Below are 21,256 nucleotides of genomic sequence, written 5' to 3'. Positions count from 1 at the left end.
TTAACAAGATGCCAGCCTTTAGAAGTGAGGGGAAAGACAGTAAAGATGGACTCACAGACAAATGTCGGGCTGGGGTTCAAGACATCTTGCTGAGTCCTTGAAGCCATTACAGGTTTTCTGTATGATGTGGGATGAAATGGGGAGAATAAGCCTTCTTCCCGCTTCACTCTGTTTATTCAGATCATAACAGGGACCATCTCGCATGATATACACCATGCCATGGAGGTTCTGGACAGGCTTTCTACAGCAGGCTAGATACCTCCAGCAGACAGTGGAGGAGCGTGCTTATCACCTGCCAAGATCTGCAAAAAACAAGCATCTGTGCATCTGATAATGGTGAATTGAGAAGATGATGCAGCACCTTAACGTTATTTGCTCCATCTCTTAGCCACCTGCTGGGAGCCGCTGCCTCCCTTGGATTTTTCATTTCCTGTGTCAAAATTCAAGTGAGATTATAGATACGTATCTTGCTCATTATTTTTTGGAAGCAGGAGAGAAAGTTTATGAAAGCAGCCTCTGCGGAATGACGGTTCAGTAACTCCAGATCTAGAGCTAGATAAACATGTGCACATTTATATCTTAAACAACCCGAAGGCTCCCCAGTACTATCTGGAGTATCCCCCTCCAAGCACAGGCAATTTACACTAGCCACAGATCTTTTCCCCAAACTAACTGTCCTTAATATGCAAGTTGTAGGTAATGTCAGGTTTTATAATCACTGTGCTGTGTGATAACACAGCATCTCGGTGGGCCAGCTCCCACATTAATATGCTAAATAAATAAATGTGGAACCACAGCAGCAGAATTTAATAAAGGGAAGAGAAGACTTGGATTAAACTGAGTATGAGCCTGAATACACTCTACAGAGCCTGCAGTCAGCAAAGAGGAGGTAAACCAGGCCACCCTTCTTGCCAGGCAGAAGGAAACCTCATGTAGAAAAACAGATCAGCTTTCTTAAAAACAAACATTTTAAAGTTTATATACAAATACTGGTCAGTGAAACCAGAATTTGTGTCTCTGTTTTGTTCACCTTCTGTTTGCTTACCATTTCACTACTTTGAATGGCTGATGTGACTGCTTTAAACTGTTTTTTGAACAATTTTTCTAACCACTCTGAAAATTACTTCACGTAACAGAGAAAACAAAGAATTCAAATACAGTGCTGCTAAGTAAGCGAAATCGAAAAAATGTCTCAACAGATGACAGGTCTCTCAGGAAAAACTTCTGTCAAAATATACACAATTTTGAGTAATCCAACAGCAGTGCATAGCATAGGTACTCCTTCTCACTGAAGAGAAAAGCCGAAGCAAACACCACAAGCTCGATGTACTGAATTCTTTGGAGCCGGGGCATGTTTCAGGTGAGCGACGGAAGGATGCAGAGAAGCACACAGAAAGCAACCTTCAATCCCACAGCAGTACCAGCCAGGACAGCACCCTCTGATTTCATGCCATTTACCTGCTGCTTATCTCAGCAGCACCTGCCCCTCACGCAGAGGCCGTGGCAGAGTGGGAAGGTCCCCATGTCATTACAAAGGCTTTTTGAGCAGAGCTGTTTCCATGATGCTGTAGACCCACCTCTGACATTCCCAGTGTGACAGATCTCCCCGAAACATGGTTCGGCATGAGTTTCTGCCCGTTCTTCCTGCCTCACTGCACTCACCCTCCCTTTCTGCCCTGCTTTTTCTGCAGAGGATCCTCTCCATTGTGGGCACACAACTCCTCAGTAAATGTGGGACAAGGGCAAAAGGCAACCTTGAAGAAGTCTGGGACTCTAGCCGCTGGATTTGTGTCCCTGGCACAGCTTGACGGACCTCTGCAAACTGAGCACAGCAGTGCTTCAAAGGCAGACAGCTCCCTGTCACTGTATGAGACAGTATTCCCACGCGAATGGCCAGGATCTGGTACAGAATTGCCATCTGTTTCTGAGGTTTGCTTTAGCAGCTCTACCAAGGCAACCCACCTAAGGTTGTTCCTACAAAACTCAATCCAGTGCGCGGATTCTTGCAGGGCACATTTCTCCTCCCACATGGACAGCAGCCTCACACCTTTGAGAATTCCCGGCAGCTCCAGAGCGGGGATATAGGCTCAGACTGCTCTCCCTGTCTGCAAACTCAAAACCCTTGCAAGGCCTGGAGCAGCTGCCCAGCAGGCACTCATCAGCACAAAAGGCCACTCTCCAGTGCCTTGCTGACTACACATATTTTGCTATTATGTGGCTTGGTCAGCAGCACGTAAAACAACCGTCATGTCCTCGTGCAATAAGAATGCCTGCTCAGATGAAGCTGCATTAAACTTTAAGCAGTGGCTATCAGTAAAACAGGTCTGATGTAATTCTGGCAGTGTGACCACACCCAGCTCATGGGGGATACCAATAAATAACCCACATTAACGAAATGTCTTGACACTTGAGGCATTCAGAAGCATTTGGCTGCGTAAATAACAGGAGGACCCGGGACCACGAACCGTTCCTTACTTGTGAGAGATGATGGTGGGGGGAAGCTGTTTGTGATCACCCGCCAAGATGCACTTTGGAGCCTTCAGCAGAGGTATCCAGCAGCTGGCTTCCAGGGCCTGAGCACACTCATCTATCACCACGAGATCAAAGTGATTTTCAGGAAGCAGCTTCAGTGGGCCATCAGAGGAAGCCCCTAATTAAAGCAGAAAGTGCACAGCTTAGCAGGGAAGCACAGAAGAGCAAGCGACCTGTTTTTAAAACAAACCACACACAATTTAACTGTGATTGAGGAAGGCAGGTAATGTTCTTTGCAGAGATTTAGAAATTCAGCTCTGTAGTCCATGCCAAATACGTATATATTCATACATTTATGTCAGAATTGTTTTTGCCAATTTCTGTTTGTCCTTTTTTCCCCTGGCATCTGGGCCCAGAAGCTTCCAAGTATCTTTGAAACCAACAGTGAAACCCAGATGACAAACAGAACAATATGCTCGAATACTTCACCCGGAGCAGGAGCAGAGCAGAAGCACTAATGAACACCCACTTTCCTTCTGCCCTCAAATGCAAACAAAACTTGTCACCAACCAAAACTGAAAGGATGGCAGACTTGAGACTTGCCTCGCCTGACACACCAAGGGACAGCCCAGGAGGGACAGATCAGTTGAGACCCTGCCTCCTCTGTTCTGCTGACCGCGGCTGTGCTACTCTGTCCTTCCTCATGGCAGGAGGAGAAGGGAAAGCACAGGAGACTAATCAGACAGCCACCACAAGGGCTATTTTTTATATCAGATGTCCAATTGTAATGTCAAATACCCTTACACATGTCCTGCTATAATCCAGACATGAACCAGTATTAATCCACGCATCGATCAGAACTGTGAATTTCGGAGGCATGAAAAATATTGCTGTAATTCACAAGGGATGCAAAAGGAGTGGAGGATTAAGAAGCCAGCATGCTAGACAAGGAGATTTTTACTCACGCCGTTCACAGAAATGTTTTTTCAAGAGCTCCTGTGCTATTGCAATGTAGCTCTGAATGCAGCTCTGATTAGGGGTGATTTTGCTTTGCCACTATAAATCCTGCTGCCTCTACAGCTCTGCATCAGTTCAGATGTTACTATTTGTCAATGGAGAGACCACGATTTCCTTAAAAAAATTTTTTCCACCCTATATGGATCAACTCTGGTAACAAGGGGCATATAGTTTGAACTTGACTTTCACAATTTTGCCATGCTGAAGGTGGAAGGAAAAGAAGTAAGCAGAAAGGTTCTATCTAAAAAAGACTGTACAAATGTTGCATGCAGCTGTGCAGATGGTTTTCTTCCCTCAGAGCCTCGCAGCTCGACTTGAGTTTATCGAACTCCCTTTCACTAAAGGTCACTGGTGTCCCTGTGCGTTGCCATGACTAAATTCTCTGTCTGCTGAACCTAGCAACAGAGCTGTTTGGCTTGCATAAATAATAATTCCCATCAAACTCCATGGTTTCAGACAAATACCAAGATTGCTCAACTGAGGAAAACACAAAATCCAAAGCCCTTGTCTGTCCATCACCTTTCTCTGAAGCAGAATTGCACCGACCTCCACACTAGCTAGCAAGCCCCAGAGACCCAGGAGATAATCACATCTGATGAACACAGCAGTCAGTACAAAATACCAGTTTTACTGAAAAAAAGGACACCTTCCCCTGTTTTTTCAGGCAAAGTTACAAGAAGTGAGAGGCAAATGTGAGAGAGCAGTGAGAGCAAATAATGCACTGGAAGGATTTATCTGTCCTTTAACCTTCACAATAGTAACTTGTGAATGCCCCATGAGGTTCTTTTTTTATGACCTAAAACTACTGATGTTTCCCTTCAGCAAATAATCCCTGAGCAACCAAATCTGAAGATTATAAGTGGGCCCTGGAGTACTACACATCTGATCCAGAAAAGTACTGTAGCACGTGTTAAACTTTAAGCACTTATGCTCCCCTTTGATCGCCAGGGTGTTACTTTCCTACTTGTAGATGCAGACGTGCCTACGTATGCTGCCTGACGAGTATCTGGAAGTGCTCCCTAAATCCCACATCGTGTACACCACCTGGGTGACTTACAGAACCAATCAAACACACAGAGACTGAGCCCAGGCTATGGAAACATGCAGTACTCGATCAGTCACGGAAATGATCCAAGCAGGAACGCAATTCCACATGACTTCTAAAATCAGTAAGCAGATTGCACACCTCCAATAGCACTTGTTTACTCACTGAAAGCTCAGCTCCTACTCAGAACCAACAAAGATGGGCCACGTTGGCTCACACCAAAGGCCCTTCTAGACCCATATTCTTTGCTAAACAACATCACGTGCCAGAGTGCGAACAGGGAGAATCCCACTGTGGAGGAGTGTGAGAGCTTGCAGCAAATTTGACTGAACTCCCAGGAGCTTGGAGCAGGAAGACTAAGTCTCCCTCCTATCCTGGCAGGATGACACATTGCAGGGCACGTGGTTTACGTGAGTCCTGGCAAGGGAGGTAAAATACGGTAAAGAAAAAGAGGATCTCACACCTGTATTTGTAGCAAGGACAACACTGGCATGGGTAATGGCTGCAGCCATGGCAGTTTCTTCTCGTTCCTTCAGCTCCTTTCTCAGCGCCTTAATCTCACTGAGAAAATGGCTCCGCTCTCCCTTGTCTTGAGCCTTTCTGGTTTTTGCCTATAACATAGAAAAATCAAGATAGAGCAAACTGTTTCTAGCCCTAGCGATATGTTTAGCTTCTCAGATAACCAAAGAACCCGGATACAGCATGGCTTCTTCATGTCCACTATGATCCATTGGCTCATCATAATCAGCCCCATGAAACCTTGGTTTCTCTTCCCTCTCCCTGCCAGAAAGCCCCTTTCATAAGCAGTGTTGCTTGAAGCATAAAGAGTATGTCTGCAAAAGATGAACTATATCAATATAACCCCAGCCTCTGAGCAGAAAGCAGCCACATGAGAATATTGCTGCTCATCAGACCATCCCGGAGCATCAAGAGTAACTCCATCACTCAGGGTCCAGAGAGCAATTTCTCAGACCTAGTCAGTCCATGCTTAAACTCCTCTGGCTACACATTTTGATAGTCTTGAATTGTGAGCATACAGTGTTGAAGAGTAACTCCCTGTCCTCAAATCCTGTGTTCAGCCCTTCCTGCTCTGCCCTGTACTTTCCCAATGCCCCAGAGATCAGCGGGGAGAAGGCCAGACACTTCAGTCAATCCGACAGCCCAGTCTATGCACCGGTCGAAGCACCTGTGTACAAAGCAGGGAGTAATGTACAGTGGTGATAAGGCTTAATGGGAAGAAGGGTCTTGTGCCTTTTCTGGGTGAGGAACCAGGACTTCTATCTCATTCTGCTCCGTTGCTCAGGGGAAGCAGGGACCCTCTGCCTTGAAGTGACCTTGAAGTAGGAGGGGTCCCGAGGTTGACTGCACTGTGTCCAGCCAAAGCAGCAGCTTGGCATTTTTAAAAAAGCATCTCTGAGCTGCTGTGAATGATTCAGAGCGATATCTAGACAGGCTCATGGCTTTTTTTAGCAATGCCTATGAAATAATCTAACACATCAAATCATCACCACTGGTTGCTAGCGCTTCCTCGGCTACAGACCAGCAGCTAAAAGACAACGGCCAAGCTACCATTCACTGCAAGTAACCTTGAGAAAGCTACCCACACTCTTAGATGGACGTTTGGATCATTTCCTTGGAGGTAAGGCTGATGACTTGAGAAAGGTGTAAAAGCTGCAGACAGAAGCTTTTATAAGCAGCCAGACCAGTAAGACCTGATATATAATCATCCTCTGTATCGATGGATTCTCTAGTGTCTAACATGGTTCAGCTCATATTGCAGCCTTTCTCCTAGGAAAGACATTCGGATGTCTCACTTCCCTACTCATCCACCTGTTCTGGTTAAACTTGTAGCTATTTAATACCTGTGAGAGAGCGCTACATGTCTGTCAAATGTAGCCAAAATTGGCTGATAGACTCAGAAGGTTTAGGGGAGGGATCACAGACAGATACACAGATAACATGATCACACAGGCATCTTTTCCTCAGCTTGATTTAACAGGACAGGGTGGGCACCAGGCCTGATATTCACTGAGCTGGAGACAAAGCAGATTAGCATCGACTTCCTCTCTGCTAGAAACAACGGAAGATTAGAGAGCAAAACCGATGGTGCCAGTAGGGCCAGGTTTAATGTCTGTTCTGCAAAAAAGATCTAGTTAGCAAATTAACAACAGCAGCTGTTCTCTGGTGTTGGCTGGTGACATTAAGATCCAAACATCCGACTGACTCTCAGCTCTGAAAGCAGCTGAGGGAGCAGGGAGCCCAGTCCAGAGGTAACAGAACCCCATCAGTCAGCCCCAAGGATGTTGCTTGGCACGCTATGAGTCTGAACCCCACTCAGTCCGCGTTAGGGCTCGGTGGGTGCCAGCAGGTTCTAATTGTCCTGATCTGCCTCGTTTGGGCCCCCACCCACACACTCATTGGCCTGGGAGCTGCATTTAAGGCCAGACCTTGGCCCCTGCCTGAACTATAGGGTTTGTGTCCTGGGTCTGGCTTCCTTTCTGGGTTGACTGCCTCATTGCTCTGGAGCTGTCTGGTGACCTGGGCTGCCAGCTGAGCCTGCTTGGCATTGCTGGACCCGTGCTGCCTTCTCGCTCAGGTACTGTGGGACTGTGCCCTTGTAGAAGCTGGTGTCCTGGGAAGCCTGAATGGGTGAGGGAAGGAGATGCAAAGGGGTAAAAAATGTGCAGACGGTTTTGTTTATATTACTGCTTCTCCTGTGATTGGGGTAGTGATGAAGGAATGGAGTGGGAAGAGTCAAAATGTGGAGTGACAAAAGAAGAAATTATTACAGGGGCAAGTAGAGTGTGTTGCAGGGGAGAAATGGAGGTAGGATGAGCACAAGATGGGCCAGTACCTTGGAGGTGAGCTCTCTGCAGCCCAGAGAGAAAAAGAGATGCTATGGAGTCAAAAGGTCCGATCATGGGCAGCTCAAAGCATTGCTGTGCAAGCTGAATTGCAGCAGTGTGTTAGCTTTGGGGGGCTTTTTGGGTATTTTGGGGCAGAACAAGCCTTGGTGGCCAATCCCTATACCCCAGCACCATGTACTCATTCCTCTAGGGAGGAAGCAGATGGAGACCTTAGGGCTGAAGGCTCCATCTTCTCCCTAATTTCCCTTCTACTATGGAAAATCAGCAGTGGAAAAAACCTTCTCCCACCTTTCAAAGTGCCTCCTAGTAAGAGGAAAGGGAAAATTAATTCCTAGAGAGAAAGATGCAAAATAAATTAAGAAGTGAAAAAGACTTGGCGTAGAGCTGTGACTACAACCAGGTCTCCATCCCAAGAGATAAGTACATCCTTTGTGAACTTGCCTCTTGGCCACAAGTACAACTTCACCCAGCTCTCGGGTGCTCTCTCTTTCCTTTACATTATGCGCAAGAACAACTTGTTTGTCATGTGACTTCCCTAACCACTCCGCAACAGAAACATGGCATGATGCATAACCACATTTGGGAAAACTGAAGGTGCTGCTGTGATGGTGGCTGCAGATGAATGTTGGTGGAGCTGAAAGCCGTGTTTGGTCTGCATCATTTGAAAAAGTAAATGTGCAGTGCCTTATTGGAAGGCAGGACAATATACTTGGGCAACTATGATGCAAATTATGTGCAGGGGTATGAAGATGCCCTCCTGCATCCCTGATCAAGACAGGATCTCTTTTGAGGTAGATACATCTGCAAAATGGCTTCTGGATAATGCTGCCACCAGAAGGGGGAGGGGGGGAAATCTAATTAGTATTAAAACCTACTATCTCAAGTAAAAGAGATACTTTGTAAATTAAGTTTAGGAAAATTAGGTTGTGAAAGAAGAAATTAAGGATGCATTTTTATAGCGTACCCTGTTTTCTACTTGAGGTGGCTGAGAGTGGGAGGGAGTGTCAGGACAGCCAGACATCTCATTAGGAAGTGAATTAATGATGTGAATGTTTCTCTCGCTCTCTGGTGAAGAGGACTGTATGAACAATGCCAGACACAATCTGGAGAACATGGCACTGCAGCATCTCCCCATGCAGCAGTAATGACTGATTTTGCCACTTCAATGAGGAATTCAGTTAGGAGGAGTTCTGCCCTCAGCTCCTGCAGCAGCAGCTGAAGATGACCACTGGTGGCAGGCAACTGAGGTGGCTCAGGCAGCCCCTGGTAGAGAGGCTCTCTGTCATGTACCTTTTCAGGGTGGAAGCCTTCCCTGTTTTCTAAACTGCCAGGCTTGCACTGCAGTTCCTTTCCTCCAAGGCCAGGTTAAATGCCTCCCAATTAGAGTAAAAGGGATTATTCCAGGCGATGCACATCTCCAGCTGTCGCTGTTAGTCCCTCCACTATGCTATTTTTTTCTTTCCTTTCCTCTGAAGTGACCTTTCTACTGCTGACTGACCACAAAGAGAGGCTCATGCCCACCAATATTTTACCCCTGCCTGTACAGAGTAAGATCCAGTCTGGGAGCATCACTGTGGGCTCATGGTGCCCTGAACCCACAAGTATCAGGGTGCAGGCTGGCTGCATACTGCCTGTGGCTCACATGATTTGCCTCTAGCCACTGATGTCTGGGGCAACCCGGAGCACCTGGCTGTAATGATTGTCTTTAAGAACATCCAAGAAGTGGCAGAGTTGTTCCTTAGGTCTAGAGACAAAGCAGCCTGCCTGGCTGGCAGATCAGGTACTGCTAATCTAGAGAGCTGGCATTCAGGTGTGACCCACATGGGGCATGTTGCAGGGACACGTACAAAGGCCTGGTCGATGTCCTTCCTGATATCCGCCACTATCTGGGCATTGTCACCACGGGCCAAGACTGCATCCAAGGAATGCTGCTGGATGGGCTCCAGCAGGCGAGCAGGGTGCCCAAGCCGCAGGATGCGGGCTTTGTAGCCAGCCAGCCTTTCCACCAGATTATCCACAGCGACATTGGAAGGGGCACAACACAGGACCTGCAAGGGCAGAAACCAAGTGCTTGTTAATGACAAGGACAGTAAAATGCTGGAGCAATAGTGGCCAAGCAGGAAGACTCTCAGCAGAGAGAGGGAGACAAACACATGTCTACAGGGAATAAACTACTGCCATCTCCACAGACTCCAGACACCAAAGGCAATTCTCACCTTGCTTTGAAGCACTAGTGCAGTCTTCAATAAATAGCAAACCTGAGCTTTGAAGCCTGTATTTGCACCTAATTTCAGCTGACAGGGGAAGCTCCCTGGTCCTTGCAAGCCAAGCTAGACCCTGCAGTGCAGCACAGCTGTTGCTGGATCTGCTCCAGCTGCCATGAAGCCCAATGGGTTTGCAAAATAAACCAAGGTGATCGCTGTCCCTGCAGTCCTGCCACTGGTACTCACTTTCAGGCCTTGCTGTACAGCTTGCAGTATGATCTCTACTAGTGTGGTGGTCTTCCCTGTGCCAGGTGGTCCATGGACGATGGCAAGCTCCCTCTGTGCCAGTGAGAAGGAAACAGCCTCCCTCTGCGATGCATCCAGTGAGCCATTGTAAAGCTTCAGAGGCTCTGGGGAGACAGGAGAGTCAATTGGACCTCAGTCCTAACTTGGGTGCTTGCCAAGAAGCACAAATCCATGAATACAAATAAGAAGCTCTCAGTAGCTGGCCCAAATCAATTCGATAATGAGAATAGCCCTCTTGCGGAGGAAAGCACACTGTGTACCACACAGGTGGCTAAAACCATCCAGACTGGTAAAAGCAAGGCTTGTTATGCTTTTGGAATGAATAGGCTACCCATCCTGCACCCGTGTCTTCCCCCTTCTCTCTCCTACCTTGCTGTATTTCAGAAGGAGCAAACATTCAGCTGTGAACACGGATAGTCGGTACGGACACTTTTCAGCATTTAGAGAGGCATTTACTTGCTATAACATCAAACATGTAGGATCTACTGGGTGTGCAGGCTGCTCTGGGTTTATTTTAAAGGTGAGCCTGCCTACTTAGTAAACCTTCAATAAAAAGAGGGGAGGAACTAGTTGATCTTGCATACAAATTGCTCCCATTCCAGTTAAACCCAACACAGCACTAGTGAGAAAGTAGCAGAAAAAACTACAGCATCTGTGAGCAGAAAAGAGCAGTCCTGCATTGTTCAGCAACAACTGAAATGGAAGGCAGGAAAAAGATACAAACTGGCAATACAAATACTAAAATTAGTTTGAGCTTTAATGATCAGAAAGGAAAAAAGGGAAACAAATATGCAAATTGTATTACAAAAGAATTGGTTTCACTACAGAAGACCAAATTCTGATAAGCTGCTTTTTACCTCCCAGAGTTATCTAATTTAAACCCATATTTATTCTCAACCCCCGTAATCCTGTTGCTAATCTCCTTGTTCATTATGGAAGTTAATTACAGCAGAGATGATGACTCATTACACTGAGGTTTACCGAAAATAATGTTCCCACGAAAGCTTATATAAGACAAATCTCTGGGCATCATTCCCTGCTGGGCATCATATGTTTTATCGCTATCTCTGCATTAAGGGCTTGATTAAAAGCATGAAAGTTTCTCTAGTTTTAGGCAGGTTAACTTGTGTGCAACTCCCACGTAACCTCTGGCACTGACTTCTGGAGCAGCACAACCAAATGAGGTGTCTGGGTTAAACAAATAACATTTGTTGAAAAGAAGCTTGGTGAGAAACATGACTGATAGTACTTTTTCCTATTAACCTACCTCTTGCTTTATGTATAATTTCTGAGTTAGTGAGCTAATCACTAAGAGGAGACTAGGAAGGATCCCATGGGCTGGGGAAAAAGAAAGAATAACTTAAAAACTGAAAGGCGTTTCCCACAATGAGGAACAGCTGGGACGTAGGAGTCATTGATATTTCCTTGCTCAAGGAATGAGATCAGAAACAGGCTTCTTCACACACATGCACACCCTCTTCCCTTTTAATCGCACACTGCCAAAAGTTGCTGTGTGGGCAGGCTGGCAAATGTGCCTCTTTTCTGGGCTGGGCACAGAGGGCAGAGCCTTTTAAGGGATGCTGTGGCTCCTCTAAATTCTCCTCTATCCACCAGCTGGGCTCTAAATAGGCTCACCTGAAGAAATGCAGTTTATCCACTCCAGCAGGGCTGGCCCAAGAGCTCTTCACAAGCAGTCAGTTCAGAATTTGCACAGATGCTTCCAGAAGACACCCGTGAACCCAGCTCTAGCCCTATGGTGTCAATTCTGCATTACTGCCTCCTGCTCTGCCCAAGGCTGTTCATCTTGGCCCCCGACACAGACCATGGAGACGATGGAAATAGATCTGCACCCTGGCAGGGACAGGTCTCGCTGGTGGTCAGGTAATTCAGCCCCTGATGTGCAAATTGATTTAGGATTATACCACTGAAAAAAAAAAATCTCCTTGGCCATTAAGGTTGGTCCTCCAACAAGACTTCCAGGAACCGGGATGCTTTTCTGCACAGTACCAGCAATTTAGGTGAAATGAGTTGGAGGGTGATATTCAAGTCCAGGAAACGGGTATTTGCACCCAACACAGATGGGAACAGTCCCTCCTGGGAGAAAGAGCTCGAGTTCACTAGAGCTGGAGGCCTCTCACTTCTCAAGGTACCTTCCAAAGTATATTCCTCATCATCAGTGTGTACAGGCACGAAGAGCAAACCGGACCCCATGACCAGCTCCTCTACAGTACAACTGAACTGCAGCCAACACTGCTGGAAAAAATCCAGGTGGGTGATTAAGCCTGGAAGAAGGAACTTTCCTTGCTCTCCCTATGAAGTATTTGGCACCTGAGTTGTCTGGACTGCTTAGTTTTCCCCATAGATCTCAAGGGACTTTTCATGGTCTCTGCGATGACAAGAAGTATCACATGGCAGAGCGACGAGGAGCGTTTAAGGTCTTCGCAAGTGACTTGTCACATGCGGTGGACTTGTGCCAAGAAGCCAAGAAAGTTTTGCTAGAAATCCCTGGTGCTTCCCCAGTGCTCTGCCTGCTGGGCCAGCTCTTACTGGGGAAACGCCTGCTTTTTTTTCTTCCTTCTTTCTCTTTTCAAATGTTTATTTTACAGCAATAGGCATAATTAGACACAAGCCATGCCTTTTGCACTCTGTGACTACGTGAGCCAGCCAGTGTCTGGGCACAGAGATGAACACCCCCTTGCTCTTTCTAGACTGGGACTACAGAAGAGAGCTGGTAGCTACCAGTGATCTGCACAGGGTTATGCCTACAATAAGACATAACCTTATTTCTGAAAGAAAAGGGAAGGCGTCCATTCCAGCAAGCAGAGCAATGCTGGCCTCTGCTGGCAAGCAAAGCCTCTCTATACATCCACCACAACCTATGGGTACAGGGGTCCCTGCATGTATGCTGCGAGACAGCAGCTGTGAGCAGGGAAGGAATTCTTGTTGGAGAGTTCTGGTGTGAAAGACCTAAATGCTTCTGGGCCATGAGTGCAGGTTAAAGTGGAAGAGCGCCAAACAGAGCATCTCTTATGGATGGGCTTCTGGATTTGGCTTCCCAGAGTCTGACAAGAGCGCAGTTCAGAGTTTGCCTTCTAGAAAGCTTATTGTCCCAGTCAGTACCTTTCTGGAGGCAGCAAGGTAAGGGGTGGAAGTGCTTTGCAGTGGAAACCAGTCTCAATCTTAGCTGCAGATCCCATCTACCCACTGGTCATACCTTCATATGCTTCTTTCGACTACTCCATAGCTCACTTCCCACAGCCTGTCTAGTGTTTTTGTGTTATGCTAAGGATATTTACTGAGCCGCATTTTTAAGTGTTTTAAAAGAACCTGGGCTTTGATGTGCAGTGCTATAGGTAACACATGAACCTATGCACAATCCCAGCAGCTCAGGAGGAAAGACGAAAAGCGCAGATTCAGTGCATGACTCCAGTGAATACAGTCCTTCTGGCTACGCAAGGGGGGTGGGCTTGTGAGAGCGCCCTGACATTTTCATGATCTCCAGTAGCATTTCAGCTGAAATAGCAGCAGCAACTCTGCCAGTTCTCAGGAGCTGGGTGAAAGGGCACTAACTGCTTTTCTCATTATTACCCTTCTGTGCATATTGATCGGTTTTTTTAGCAAGCCAATACCATGCGCTGGTCAGATGCCAGCAGCTGCTAACTACTTCAAAACCATGTTTCTATTGGCTTTATCAGACTCCTTGTCAACCTAATCGGTTGGCGGCTGGATTTAGGCACCCTCCTGGGATGGCACAGGCTTTAATATAGAACCTCCAGGCACAGCATTTGGCAGCCTGCTCTCCCAAGATAACCCAAGCGGCTGCGATGCTGTGACGAGAAGATCACAGTGTAGCACAGCAAAATAAAAGCAACTAAAAGCTCTTTACCAGACAGGCCACAACACTAATGTAACTCTGTTCAGGTATGCCCTAAAAAGACCCTGCACAGCCAACCTTTTGGAAAATAAAAAAAAAAGCTGCTTTTCACTTTTCCCTCCAGGCTACAAGGCTCCATGTTGGGAAACGGCCACCAGCAGAAAGCACCAGCAGAGCAGAGGATGGCATTGAGACTCCACTAGCTTTGCTGCTGGGAAGAACAACCGCATCGCGCACCTTTCAGCGGTACTGGTGAGTGTTCTGTGTTTCCACGTTGCGTGCTGCAGCCTAGGTGCCTACAACCTGCTTTCTTCAGGACATGAAGCTCGCAAAGACTTGCTGTCTATCCGTTGCCCTTTCAGTTCACACACCTGTAACACTTGAACCTGCTGATCAGTTTCTAACTGATTTGATATCAAGTCCCTCCATGCTTTATGAAAACGCACAGGGGTATCAGATCCCACCTAAAAGCCCTGAGACTCCCATGCTTGAAAAATGAGGCTTCTAATTTTTCCCTCCTCACTTAAAAAATTAGATTTGGGATTCTGCTGCTGCACGTATCACTTGCTGGAGCCCATTTTGCCCTTGGAAGAACACCCTTGAACATCCAGGCATAAAGCTGGGTGCTTATGACTTCCACTGGCCATTCTACTTCTTGATCTTGTTATTTGGTTCTTCCCCACCGTTTGTACAGAAGACAGTGACTAATGCTCCCCCTCTAGGTATGGATCTTATCTACTCTGGGCCTTCCTCTTTTCCTGCACAAGTGTCAGTGCTAGCTTTTTCTCCAGGCAGGTGTTTATATGGCCTCACGCCTACGCCTGGGCTTCTGATTGAAGTGGTGCTCATGCTGTGTCCTGGAACGGCGTTCATATAGATGTGTGTCTAGACCGCCAGTTTTGTGATGCACAGAACTCTGAGACTCCCAGCGGGCTTGTTTGAAATCAGATAATGGATGGGATGAGACAGATACAGGGAAGCATCTCCCTAAGAAATCAGGCTAAAAGATGCTCGGTCATGAAAGGAGGTAGTGTGCCATGGAGGAGAAGCAGCCTGACACGCTATGAGGTTTTTCTAGCCTTCTGTGTCAGAGCATGCACCTGGGAAACAATTGCTGCCTTTTGCAGACAGTCCACCCATCTGTGAGTTCCTATACTGTTGGCAGGGACACATCCCTGTGCCCTATGGTGTAGAGGACACCCGGGGAACTGCATGTGCCATCAGATAAGCATAAGAGACAGGATTTATCCAGCCAGCTGCTGAGTGCCCTCCCCTTCAACTCAGTGGAGGCTGGCAGCTCAAGGCACATTGCAGGACCCATTTAAAGTTAGTCATTACTATTTAATTCCTGGCTAGTATAACATCTTTCTGGTTGGGGAGAAAGGAGCTATAAAGTGAGAAGGTAAATGGAAGGCCTTTCCACCTTGCCAGAGCATTTTGCTGTTCTCAGGTGATATGCCGCCTTCTCATATTGCATCTCCTCTGTCTAATGTGGCTGAATGTTTCTATCAATCAGTTTTCCCAGTGCTGGGGAGATGTAAAATTCATCTCTGTGCTTAGTTTGGCACATCTGAGCAATGTGGTGAAAAGGAATTTTTCTTCATTAGAGAGGCAGTTCTGCTACCACAAGGGAAAAAGCAGAGCTGAAGCTGATAAGTTAGTTCATTAAAACTTAATTCTTTTATCTAATATTAAAAACCTGAGTACACCAAGGTCCCTAGGTAGCCAAAAGGCTAAGAGGTTTGACTCGGACTAAGCTGTGTGCTTAGAACTACAGACATATGATACCAATGGTAATTCTTTGACCTGGGTATATCATATCAGAAGCCTAGCCTGAGGGTATACTGCAGGGGAATGTGAGTGTGTATGTCAAGGAGACAAACCACTGTGAACAACCAAAGGCAGCCATCAAAGTAAGAGAAAACCTGCAACAGCAAGCACAGGGCGCAAGGAACTGTGGTGGGCAGGAAACCGAGCAGAACCCTGGCCAGCAAGGACCCGGGCAGGGATGGATGGTGCCACCCATGGCAGTCTGCTGAGTGGTGAGAGGAGAGACCGGAGCTCCCCACACAGCTTAGAGACTGCCAGCCCCATCCCGCTAGGCAGCTTCATCCACCCTCTGCCTCCATGCCCTGACTTTTGCAGCCAGGATGATATTTCCCTTCTCTCAAGGGATTATATTCATTAGCAGTTGCCAAGCACTCAGATGTTTTGCTGATCAGAGGCTTTGGCTTCCCCATGGTTTCTCTGAAAGGGTAAGCTGTGTAATTTCATCTTTCATTTTTCCAAAGACTCACAGCAAAAAAGATCTAAGTAAAAGGAGATTCTACTTGTATGCAATTTTTTTTGACAGCTGTTGGTAAAACAAAGTTGCGAGGTTTTAAGTATTTGATGAAACCAAAGCAGCCTGCACATCTGCAACTTGACTGAAGACAATCAGAAGGCTGTAAAGATAAAAATACAAGTGTTCCCATGCTGCTTCAAACTGCAGCAGCTTCACAGCCACTTAATTCCCATGAAGGCAGAGTTATTGGATTTTCAATATAGAAGCAGCGCTGGCAGTTTCTGATCTTTGAAGCTTATGGATGGGATTGGGTCAGGAAGCAAATAAGAAATGCCTCAGACTGAATTCAATTTCAGACTCACAAAGGTGGGCAAACAAATCCTGCCTGGTTTATGCCAGAACTCAGCTTTACTTGGTACACTGTGAGAAAAGTGAGCATTAGCTAGCTGAATAGTCCCTCTTCCAGCAATGACAAGGGTCTTTACACAAGCTAAGTATGTTCAGTGACCCATAAACCAGTAAGAAAAGGAAGTGTTCAATGCTGCCAGTTGCAACACCACTTACTAGTCGCATTCAATACTCGGGTCTTTCCTGGAGCAAAGCAAGCTGCATGTTTGGCGTGGATAAAAATTTCACAAAGATCAGAGTCATCTGTGTTCCCATGGGCAATTTCAAGGAATGGGTCTTGAATGAAGAGCCCACAAGCACCTTTCTCAGCTGGTCAGCCCCAGAGACAGCACTTGGAGGACTGGAAGAGGAGCAATGCCAGCACCGTCATCACTTAGGGCTCTGGCTCTTTGCCTCATTTGAAGAGGTAAGCATCCTCCTAACTGGGCAGGGACAGAGCACAGAGCCCTTACCGTGTGCATAGGGAACTTCAGGCTTCACTGATTGCTCTAGAGAGTGGAGACTTCCCCCTGCCCCCTTTCGCCACAGTAACTTTTAATATCTATGCTTAAAACCAGCACGAGAGCAGCAACATCACTGCTCTCACCAGTCCATCCAAAAGAGCTCCCTACCTGCGCAAGTCTCAGCTTCACATACCAAGACAGACCAAAACCAGTGGCAGTCTCTGCATGTGTTTGGCTGTGAAGGTCCAGGGGCTCTGACCCTAAGGGTGCAGAAAATTTCTCTAGAAAGAGCAATCCGGCACCTGCCATCAGTCTGGTATAAAATGTTATAATTGAAGCATCCTTACTGGTTTCACTGAATGCGCTCGGATCAGAAGAAAAGAAGAGAACGTCGATCAGAACAGAGGCTGGACCACCACGATGCTGCTTTAGTGCATTTAAAGCTCTGTCAAAGGAGAAAATAGCCAGGTTACATGCACAGCACGAACTCCTTCAGAGATCCCTGCACACCTTAGGGCTCGGTGACAGAAGACTGTGGGGACAGATTCAACTCTTTCAAAGCTGAAAAATGCTACTCCACAACAGACTAATTCTATTTAATTGCTGCATCCCCCAGCCCTCACGCACACACATCCCTTACGCTGGTCAGACTTCCACCTTCTTCTATGGCTCCAGTTTGATACAGTCAGACCCTGTACTGAGCCTTTTCAGCACACTAATTCAGCAAAGAGCTACTCACTTCTCCTGCCAGGACAGAAAAGGCTTTACACAGAATCCAGTGAGTGCCAGAGGTGATACAACATGGGACTAAAATATGTAGCTGAGTGTGGGATGAGGACTGGAAGAGGAACTGGGAAGAGCAGGACCATACCAGCCAGCAGGTAGATAAATTTAGGCTGTTGTGACGCTGTAGCATAACTTATCCCATTGAGTTATCTCAGTGTGGGTTCCCTCAGTAGTTAGCAGAAAAAGAAAGGGACATCACAAAGGCGAGTACTGCCCCAAAATGGAGCTGCTGTAGGAGTAAGATACGAAAGGAGAGAAACCAAGCCTAGTGAAGTAAACTGAGACCTGTCTTGGAAGAGCCTCTGCAGAATAAACTTGGCAATTTTCAGTTGGCTTTTGCACTCCTGAGCAGAGTGACTGTAGGTGAACTGCAGCCCCGCAGCCCTTACTTTTTCAGCCTGTTGTAGGTGACATCATTGGCTAATTTCAGCAGGCGGTAAGAGCTCTCTCGGTCCAAGCTCAGCATGCCATCTCGAGACTCCTCAAAGGCGACGGTCACTGCTTTGGAGGTGGCACGTGTTACAATACCAGTGGAGAGCGGATCACCCTGGCCAGCTGAATCGTAAAGGCCCACAATGTCCCCTGCAAAGACAAGTTTGAAGAGAGAGTGTGAAGCAGGGCAAGCATTATGAAGAGCAGCTCTTTTGGGGAGACTGGCTACCAAGCACAGTCCAATGCAGACAGTGGGACCACCTACAGCTCTAGCACCGTGTTTCCTGCCAAGGTCAAAATTTGTGTCAAACCCATAACGGAAAGTGTCCTTCTTTCAGCTGACCAAGAGTACATAGCAAGAGGGAGCAAAACAAGGACAATCAGCAGTGAGAAGACACCGGACAGCAACTAACCAGCTGCCTTTGGACCTCCACACGCCACAGGTCTTGGGGTGGAGACCGGTAGTGCTCCGCATAGCCAGAGCTGCTCAGAAAGCCAACTGACTTTCACACAGACCTTGGGAGAACCTGACTTCTCTGAACAATCAGATAAACCATTTTACATCCATTTTATTTTTTAATGATAGCCAAGGCGTCTGCATGACTATATGTGCCTCCCAGGTGACTGCTATATGCCAGTCAGCGGAACTAAGAAAGATCAGAGATTTTTAAGGATTCGTTACAGCTTTTCACAGGTCCTGTGAGATGACAAAAGGGAGTCGAATTACATAGTGTAATGCTGAAATTGAGATTTTGAGCAGGATGTTTAACTAAGTTTGTAATTTAGCTGGAGCTCATATTCACTGAGGGTTAAATTTCAGATTTACAAGCTGTGGGAAGCCTTCCTCTGTAAGGTCCATCAGCTCTTATGTTAAAATGCTTGTGTCCCAGGAATAATTTACTGCTATGGCAATGTTATTTCTCTTTGAAGAGCACTGGCAGATGCTCTCAAGGCTAAGACTCCAATCCGCAATGAGTCAATTTTATTTCACAGGTCAGCAGCTTGGAGGCCTGGGTAACGGAGAATGCACCAACAAACTGAACTTTGGCACACTTCGAAATTGTACCATCATGCGACCAGGGTCAGAAACAGTCTGGTTCCCCGTGATGCGCCTGCTTAGCAAGCTCAATGACCTAGCAAACTAAACCAAAAAAGTTACTAAACTAAGCCAGAAAATTATCTGGCGCAGCCATCTTCTCTCTTGTGGACCCATTTTGGAGAGCGCAAGGCTATAACCTCACTGCCTAAGGAAAAGAGAAGAGGGGTCTCTGCAGGGAAAAAATAGACGGCTGTCACGGTTTAACCCAGCAGCTAGGACCAGACAGCCGCTCGCTCACTGCTCCACCCTCTCAGCGGGGTGGGGAGGAGAAAGGACAGAAAGTAAAACTTGCGAGCTGAGACAAAGACAGTTTTATAAGACAAGGAAGGAAGGAATAATAATAATATAATGAATATGCAAACCCAAGCAATACACAAGTTTTTGTCCTCACCACCTGACAACTGATTTGCAGCTGGTCCCTGAGCAGTGACTGCAGAACTCGGGGAACTCATCGACCCCTGCCCCCAGCCAACACCCATTTATAAACTGAACATGATGTCCATGGTATGGAATATTTCTGTTGGCTAGTTTGGGTTGGCTGCCTGGCTCTGCTTCCTGCCAGCTCCTGCACACCTGCTCAGCAGCCGAGCATGGGAAACTGAAAGATAGTTCTTGATTTCTTAGCAACAACTGAAACCATCAGTGTATTATCAACATCATTCTCATACAAAATCCAAAACACAGCAGCTACTGGGAAGAAAATTAGCTCTATCCCAGCCGAAACCAGGACAAGGGCATCCTGCAGACTCACTTGGAGCTACTTCACCGTCAGACTCAAGTTCTTCCGAGGGATAAGCCTGCATGGCTGGTTACAGCATGGCAGACAGCATCCTCGCCTTCCTCAGGTGCCAGCAACAGAGGCAGGAGCTGAACTCTGACATTCCTGGTTGTGTTTTCATGGAAGTGATGGCAGAGGGCGAGACACAAGTGAAAAGGGCACTGGCTGATGCGTTGGTGAGTCTGTATTTCTCTGGTACCTTTATTTCCAACAGAAATCCATGTGTGTCAACTAATAACAGTACATATTTCACTTCTTTCTCTTCCTCACCAAAAATAACAGTACAGGGAAGGGCAGAAATATGGCAACTGGGGAAAGAAAAAGAAAATTCACTTTCTATTTTGTAGTTAAAGTGCAAGTGACAAAAGCTCCTTACCTACTGCAAGACATAAGCACGAACACTTTGGCTTGTACAAAGCTTGCCATGAAATCTTTAACGACAAGAGACCAAGGCTTTGTTTTTATGGATTCAGAAGGAGGAAAGCCAGCTCTTTAATCGCAGCACTTTTTCCTAGTGCAACACAGATGCCCGTAACAAGCCAGGGGAAAAAGAGGCTGGTTTTCTCTAGATTCACCTTGTAGCCCTAACATTTTCTCCCTTTCTTTCTTGCATCAATTTCTCAGTCCTTACATATACCACATTAGAAATATGTTAGGAAGAAGACATTGGTCATCTCTTACTTTATCTACTTTGCACTGACAGGAATATCACTTACCAGGCCCGAAACTGTTATAGGGCAGCTCGGCATCTGAACCAGATTTTCTCGGCTGAAATGTCACGAGCAGGCGTCCATAGAGGCCGGTTCTCTGGCTGGCAGCTTGGAGTTTTAGCAAGCAGATGCCTCTGCGCTGCAGTTCCTTCAGGGAGACGCTTTCCTGCCATGCCCTGGAACCACACACAGGCATGAAAACCATTTGCTGGTCTGAAGCAGAGATTCAAAGCTCCAGATGACACAACAGAAAAAGACAAGGGGAGGAGATGGAAAAGGGGAAGGAGGATGGCAAAAGGGACATCAGCTTGTTGAAGTGTTGGCTTATGTGATCACTTTGTAGTGATGTAACTGCATTGGCTTCCACGGGTTTATTGTGAGAAACGGGGTGACGCACACAGAGCCTGGAAAAGAGGTAACATCTGTTTATGTGTATTTTCCTCTCTCCTGTCTGGGTGCGGAAAGGAAGGACCTGCCCAGTCACCGACATCCTACAACCCAGGAGAGAATAACCTGAACTTTCTCCTACCA

At 46.8% G+C, this 21,256-nt stretch overlaps 1 protein-coding gene across 1 annotated transcript in view; it reads right to left on the bottom strand.

The window, feature by feature from the left end:
- The window catches only part of IGHMBP2 (immunoglobulin mu DNA binding protein 2), a 43,317-nt gene that overhangs the window by 21,089 nt on the left and 972 nt on the right, over nt 1–21,256 (bottom strand). Inside the window, exons 2-8 of the mRNA XM_075426557.1 lie at nt 20,732–20,901; nt 18,096–18,288; nt 17,268–17,365; nt 9,852–10,015; nt 9,249–9,449; nt 4,998–5,145; nt 2,476–2,650 (exon numbers count right to left, since the gene is read on the bottom strand). Coding sequence (XP_075282672.1) covers nt 2,476–2,650; nt 4,998–5,145; nt 9,249–9,449; nt 9,852–10,015; nt 17,268–17,365; nt 18,096–18,288; nt 20,732–20,901 — 1,149 coding nt within the window. The remainder of the gene's footprint in view (nt 1–2,475; nt 2,651–4,997; nt 5,146–9,248; nt 9,450–9,851; nt 10,016–17,267; nt 17,366–18,095; nt 18,289–20,731; nt 20,902–21,256) is intronic.

Source organism: Opisthocomus hoazin, chromosome 7 (genome assembly GCF_030867145.1).
Source record: "Opisthocomus hoazin isolate bOpiHoa1 chromosome 7, bOpiHoa1.hap1, whole genome shotgun sequence".
In the NCBI taxonomy this organism is placed as follows: domain Eukaryota; kingdom Metazoa; phylum Chordata; class Aves; order Opisthocomiformes; family Opisthocomidae; genus Opisthocomus; species Opisthocomus hoazin.
The sequence above is the reverse complement of the archived record's forward strand: the minus strand, read 5'-3'. Positions and strand labels throughout refer to the sequence as shown.